The 7,205-nt window shown below is 36.5% G+C and overlaps 1 protein-coding gene across 1 annotated transcript in view; it reads left to right on the forward strand.

Moving 5' to 3' along the window:
- Positions 1–6,665, forward strand: part of GLUD1 (glutamate dehydrogenase 1) — a gene marked incomplete at its 5' end in the record, with an annotated part of 30,699 nt that extends 24,034 nt beyond the window's left edge. Inside the window, 4 exons of the mRNA XM_010567940.1 lie at positions 803–926; positions 2,204–2,295; positions 4,591–4,653; positions 5,300–6,665. Of these exons, the coding sequence (XP_010566242.1) occupies positions 803–926; positions 2,204–2,295; positions 4,591–4,653; positions 5,300–5,419 (399 nt within the window). The remainder of the gene's footprint in view (positions 1–802; positions 927–2,203; positions 2,296–4,590; positions 4,654–5,299) is intronic.
- Positions 6,666–7,205: the final 540 nt, after the last annotated feature.

The raw sequence follows: 7,205 nt of genomic DNA on the forward strand, positions 1-7,205 counted from the left end.
GCAAGAGGTTATTTATTGAAGGTTTTTATAATTAGCCATTCATTCTCTTAGAGTGTTTTTTAACAACTGATGTCTAGGAAATGGGTGTCAGTGTTCCTTAAGATTGCTTGGAATTACTTAAAGATCTCATTGCAACTGTAAATGACCAAAGATGACTATTACATGAAGGCTACGTATTCAGAAGAGAGAACAATCCACAACTGGTTCTTAAATCTGTAGGTTTGCATTTTGGAGTATTAGCTGAGATCTGCTCAACTAAATAGTCCACTAAGCAAAGGAAGAAGGCAGAGTAAATACACTGGCCAATTTGTTTGTAAACTTTGTGTCTCTGGGTGATGCTGTGACAGAACTGTGTATTGTAGATTGTATAGAGTAAATGTTGCCTAAAGTGATAATCTGAAAGAATAAGACCTATCCAGGTATAATGATAATCTCTTCCCAGAGAAAGGGTGTCCTGATCAAGTGATATTGCTTAAAAGAGTGGCTGAGAGTAAAGTGTGTGAATAAAGAATGCCCTAATTTTCTTGATTAAAAACTTGTGCTAAAATAAGAGACAGTAGTCCATCAAGCACATGTGAACTTCCTGTCTTCTATAGTCAAGTCTTCCTTTAAATCAGTAGAAGTAATTCCTGGAGTGCAGAAGAGGGTAAGTGTTGTCATGTAAGAGTAACAACTGGATTGCCCTCTGTACTGCAGTTTAAACTAGTACTTCGTACATAATACTTCTGCTTGCTTTGGCTTAATACTTTGTCATGACTTTGTCACATGGTCACAATTCAAGACATTTACTATTTCTGTGCAGGATCTTTACCTGAATGCTGGTGGTGTAACAGTATCCTATTTTGAATGGCTGAAAAACTTGAACCACGTCAGTTATGGCCGCTTGACTTTTAAATATGAAAGAGATTCAAACTACCACTTGCTCAGTAAGTGCTCAGTTCCACTTTTGCTCACTTTTTAATTAATAGATAGGACTAGCAAACGCCGAATGTGGGAGAAATGAATGCAGAACTATTTTAAATTCACCACGACTTCCTACAAGTCTATTATTGCTGCATACTGAAGAGTAGGAAAGATTTGATAAGTTAACTGACTTGCAACTCTAATGACTTAAGTTAAATGCATACTTTTTTCAGTTATCTTTTAATTCATAAAGTGATGCTTTCCTCAATTTTGTGAAAATACTGTATGAAATACACTTATGTGAAATATTTATTACTTAATAAACATCTTTCAGCTTTACAGTTGGTATTTGAGAAGCATTCAGAGTTTGAGTGGGTAATGTTGTTCTGCACATAAAACAATAGAGGATTTCTATAAAGGGCAATAATGTAATTGCTACAGGCGCTGTAAAAATCTGCTTATGGCCTACAGCTCCACTTAGGGTCATTCTGTGCTTCCCAGTTTCTGGGCCAGAATACCAATTACATGGAGAGAAGAAGCTTAATGGAAAAGAACTGCAGGATATTGCTCCATTTTAAACAATGTTCTGTAGAAAATGTATGAGAATCTTGGGACATTAGACTTGACAAAACATACATCTGAATGTTTTTTAATATAAACTTTTCTCATAAATTACACCTTTCAAGGTGTTTCTAAAGTGGTTGAGGGTTATGGCAGTTCTAATTTAAATCCCTTAACTTCAAGATTGTGGCACCTGAAATACTCTGTGATGTTGTTTAGGAAACGATACTAATTAAATTTCAAGAATTAAGTTTAAATATCAATTCACAATACCAAAGCACTTTTCATGTCCTAAGGAAGAAACTAAAATTCCACATGGGCTTTTTTCTTAGCAAGTACTGTATATGCAAAGTGCAATAGGATAATTGATTGCTTTAAGTTCAAGAGATATTTTGTCTAATGCTATCCGTCAAGTTAGGAAAATTAATCCAGATTGCTGTATCAGCTTTATAAGGTTAGTGAAGTGGGATCAGTAAATCCACAGTTGCCTGCCATGTGACTGTACTATAGCAATATTACTATTAATATTGGAGGCATTCACCTATAAAAACAGAAAAATCAACATCTTTCCTTTTTCTTAGAAGACAAAAATAAGATGACTCCCTTTGCCCCCAGTCCCTATAGTCTGCATTTCATACTACTGAATGCTGAAAGTCCTGGGGTCAACTCATTTGTTAAGGAGCCCATTCCTTTCCTTGTCAGTTACCTTGCCTCTGCTTTTTTTTTTTTTGCTTTCTAGTGTCTGTCCAGGAAAGCTTGGAAAGAAAATTTGGGAAACATGGTGGAACTATTCCAGTTGTGCCTACAGCAGAATTTCAAGACAGGATATCGGTAAGCAGTTGCTGCTGGTTTTTTTACTGTTAATGTAGCTGTATTCTGATATTATAACTGCAATCTAAATTTTACCATTGTAGCTATCATGGAGGTTTTTGCCCCAAGCAAGGCATTAGTACAATAGCAAATGAATGATCTGAACTGCTTAGGAATACTGGAAGTAAGCTGTTTTTTCTTTCTTTTACTTGAGCCCATGCAAAATACCTCCAATATTGTTAAAAAGCTACAGTTTTAATACAGATGCATTTTGTATTTGTAACTAGTGTTAGATTGGATATTGCTGTTCATATACTGGAGTTTTTCAGAACAACAGACTATCTCCATTGTTTAGACAAACCATGTGAGGTTTATTTTTTTTTTTTACTGTGGAGGGTGCAGGGAATGATTCTTTTTGCAGGCCATTAAGAAAAACTTAACCTGTGTTTTTTCTTGATGCTTTTGTTTGCTATGAAATACTAGATATTTCTGCTGGCTAACCTGATAAATACATAGATTCCATGACTTCTCTGAACCCTAGCTATCAAAGTTCATGGAGTGTTTGTGGTGGGAAATACTGCCTCAAACATTACCAGAATTTGTTTTGGAAATCTTGTTGATATAGTTTGCCTAGATTTCCAGACAACTTTCAACAAGATCCCACAACACAGACAGTTTGATGTGCTGTTTCTGTAACTCCAGGGTAATATAGACAAGAGCTGGGTGAAAAATTGTAGAATGTTCTTCTAAGACTGAATTAATGGGCAAAGAAATGTCAGGTAAAAGTCATTGTTATCTAATGTGTCGCAATACATGGTGGGGAAATTTTCATATAAAATAATGGGTTGTGAGCTCATCCGTTTGCATTTAAGTGGAGTATCTGGAGGTAATGACAAAATACACGCTTAGAAATTCATAGCAATCAAAAAGCAAATCCAGTGTTAGAAATTGTTCTGAAGGGAAAAGAATAAGACTGACTAATGATGCCACAATATAAATGGAGAATGTGTCTGCCTTCTGAATACTGCATGCAGGTTATGTCTCTGTATCTTCGAACATTGTAGATGTGGAAAAAGCTCAGAGCAAGATCACAAGAATAATCAAAGATATGGAAGCTTCTTATACATGGAACAATGAACTAACCTAGGTCCTATTGGCCTGAACTAGTCCTGGGGTGGAGATAGTAATCTCTAGAATGAGTGCTATGAAAATGGATGGGTAAGGATAGATTGTTCACTGGAAGGAATGGTGAAAGAGGACGAGATGCATTCAAACCAACCCAGCAGAGTGAGGTGCAGAATGAAGAACGTGGGATGGTTCCTAGCACAGCAGACAGTTAAGATGTGCAGTGCTCTGCCAAGGGATGTATGGAAGCTAAAAGGGTTGGTCGTTTTGTTTTTAAACGCAAGTTCAGGAGGAGATGGGACAAATGATTGGGGGAAAAACTCCAGTGAGTTATGAAAAACATTAAAATCATGCATCCTCAGGCAGAAATCAGGGGAAGTGCATGTAAACTTGGACCACTGTCAGATGATAGAAATAGACTTTAGCCTGATCTGGTATGATGCTAGTGTTTCCATAAACGTTAGGCTAAATGAATAGCATGGTACGTAGGTTCTGTGGCTTTAAGCGATTGCTGTGATCTCTTAAACACAAGCCATAGAAACTGGCCTAGTAATTTCTACATCCAGCCCCAATTGGTATTTGAGGAAAGCATGTATTTTGTGAAGCCAGGTGTCAAATTATTAGTAAATTACAGCAGTCAGGATGATGGAACATTGAAGCTGATCCTCAGTCATCCTAATTCAGTCTATCTTCAATTACTTATTGTTCTGTGTATTTAAATTTTAATGGGAACAAAGTTACTCTAGAGTTGCTCGGGGCTAATACAATGGTGAGTATATGAATTGGGGATCCATGACCTTCCTAAAATCTGACTGTCTTCAAAACAATTGCAAGTAGCTTCTATAGGTTATTGTCTCTTGGTAGCTTTTTTGTTTAACATTTACTGTGTATTTTGAAGGCTGAAAACAGTAGTTACAACATCAATAAAAAAATGCTAGCATCATGCACCTAGAAGCTAGGCATGTAAAAGACTTTAGTGCTTACGTCTGAGGTTTTAGAATTGGAGTGACCATAATTAGCTCTTCAAGTAACACAGTAAAGGTGATTTAAATTCTTACACCAGTCATTAGAAGAAAATGAGTGAGCAAGCTTCAGTAATTATGGGAATCCAACATGTCATTGTCCCTAATAGAGAACTAGTACCTTTTTGTGTTCTGGATTAAACCCTAATTTTATTCCCTGTTGTTGCAGGGTGCGTCTGAGAAAGACATTGTCCACTCTGGGTTGGCTTATACAATGGAGCGTTCTGCCCGGGTAAGTATTGCATTAGTAAATATATTTGTAGTAAAAACAACTTACATGGGTTTGTGACAGTTTTTGAATGGATTGTACAGAATTTCTGTGTAATTAAAGGGGTAGATAAATAGTTAATGATAATGGAAGTCACTGTATGAGGTGTTTCTGCTCTGTGCTGGGATGGCCGACTTTAACTGGGTATAGTAAACATCAGAGACTAATACATGAAATCAGGACGTATTTTCTAGTAGAAGCTGTAGTAATTAGAAACTTTTTAGTTGTCCTCTTGTACCTGGCTAATCTGGGACACATACCTACAAGTGCTTTACTTTACCATCAGCAGTTTTAGATTAATCCCTCTATGCAGTATTTTTAATTAGCGGGGCAAAGACTACTTGAAACATCTTGTCTCTCCCTGTATCTGAGGTACACATGGATCCAAGACCTGAAAAGGGGCAATGTAGTAGTCTGGGAAAGATTTTCTTCCCTTTCAGAACTCAGTTGTAAGGGGAACCAAGAAATTTTAGAATTGATCCACAAAGGATTGGAGCTCTGATACCAATCTAGTGGCTCCTTATGGTCCTAACCTGGATCCTCCAAGCAAGAGCTAGTTTAGTTCTATGGAGAAACTTGCAGAAATCACATATAACCTTTTCTGTTTCAGCAAATCATGCGTACTGCCATGAAGTACAACCTGGGTCTGGACCTGAGAACAGCTGCCTATGTCAATGCAATTGAGAAAGTCTTCAAAGTGTACAATGAGGCTGGCCTGACTTTTACATAAATAGGCCATTACCGCTCCTTATTGTATCCCATCCCTCTCGCTGTTAATGTACCCTCTTCTTGAGAAAGCTTATCACAAGTTTACATGTAACCACAACATTTTCTTTTCTTCTGACATTATAGTGGATTCTATTCCCAATTAGTTTCAGTCCAAACTAGTCTTTTTTACAATAAAAATCCATGGATTAGGAAATTGTATACAAGTATGTATCTGAAGATAACAGTTCATCTGCACTTGTGGGGGCCATTCTGGGTATTTCACCTACAAAACAAAATGGTACATTTTATGTATGAAAGAGTGGTCTTGCCACCTGAGCCACTTCTCAGACTTCAGATCAGATACTGTACTAGATGAGCACTTAGCTCATTATTACTTCATGCACTTTTGTTTAATGATATAATTTTGGCTTCGGCACTTTCAGTAAGGCCTTGTATGATCAATGCTGTGGCATTGTCAAAGGAAGAATGGGCCTCCAGCAGGGATTAACTTTGATAGGAGTCTAATTTTTATTTGTAGTAAAGCTTCAGGCCTGATTCTCTTTAGGCAATGTTTTTTCTTTAACTGTGCTGCTGTTATAGGACTGCCTTTTATTGCTTGTTCAAGCTAGCTTGACTATCACCATGAAGTATGTAGAGGTGACAGACTAATATTTTTATAAGCTGAAACTATCAAGCAACTCTAGTTATGTTTTTAATCAAGTATCTACATAACTATTCTGACTATAGGTTGTTTCCTTTTTTAAAAAAAAGGGATGGTCTGAATTTGGTAATCATACTTAGGTTTTTTGGAATTTTTTTTTTCAGTCTTTTTCTTTCAGAGGCTTTCTGAAAATTAGATACTGCCTCAGTGAACAACTAAAGTGAAACTGAACCCAGAAATCATAGGCCAAACTACAGAGGAGCTAGAGTGCTGCTATAAGCTTAATCCACTGTCTTAACACACAGACTCTTTTTTTTTTTTTTTTTTCATCAGGAGGTCTTGAAAGTTTTGAACATTAACTAGAGTACAACAAAATGGACCTCAACACAATATTGGATCAAGCACAGTTTTTTTAAAGTGTAAGGCTTTTGTCCCATGGAGTCCCCTTGAAGTGCCAGATGTTATTTATGTAATGAATATGAATGTTTTTTTTAAAAGACAACTAGTCCCTCCCAGAAACTCATGCTTTTTTTCTAACTACTTTGTAACTGCATGACATAACCTGGAGAGAAGAGCAGTTATTAAAAAAAGTTGACCTTTCCAAACCTACTATGCTGGTGTATTACTGTTTTCTATTTCATGCAGTAGCTTTCCATAGTTACAATCACTCTGTGAATCTTCACAGCACACTTGTTTATTCATTACGTGCCTACTGATAAGATACTGTCTCTGAGTTATTTTGGGGGGCTCAGTAATACAGATCTCTGTCTCTTGTATTTGCCTGTCAGCAAGACTTCTGAAGTCGGATATATTTGGTAAATCCTTTCAGGTCTTTACTGTGTCCTCTCAAATTTGTGTGAAGAACTATTCTAGTAGTTAGTATGGAGCAATAAACCTGTGTGACGCATTTAATTAGTGGCTTACTCCATCATATGTGCTGATATCTAGCATTATAAAAGTACTACAGATCACCTAAGTAAGTGCAGTGTATATATATACTGGCATTTTTTAAATAAAAAAAAAAGAGAGAACCCTTTGAGCATGAAAGAATTACTGTGATCAAGATGTAGATCTCTAAACATGAGATCTGTCTGTATCTTGAATCATTTTTCAGTGCAGTTTTTATGTAAGCATTTATTAGATAGTA

Source organism: Haliaeetus leucocephalus, unplaced genomic scaffold (assembly GCF_000737465.1).
Source record: "Haliaeetus leucocephalus isolate CR32 unplaced genomic scaffold, Haliaeetus_leucocephalus-4.0 Scaffold229, whole genome shotgun sequence".
Lineage (NCBI taxonomy): Eukaryota > Metazoa > Chordata > Aves > Accipitriformes > Accipitridae > Haliaeetus > Haliaeetus leucocephalus.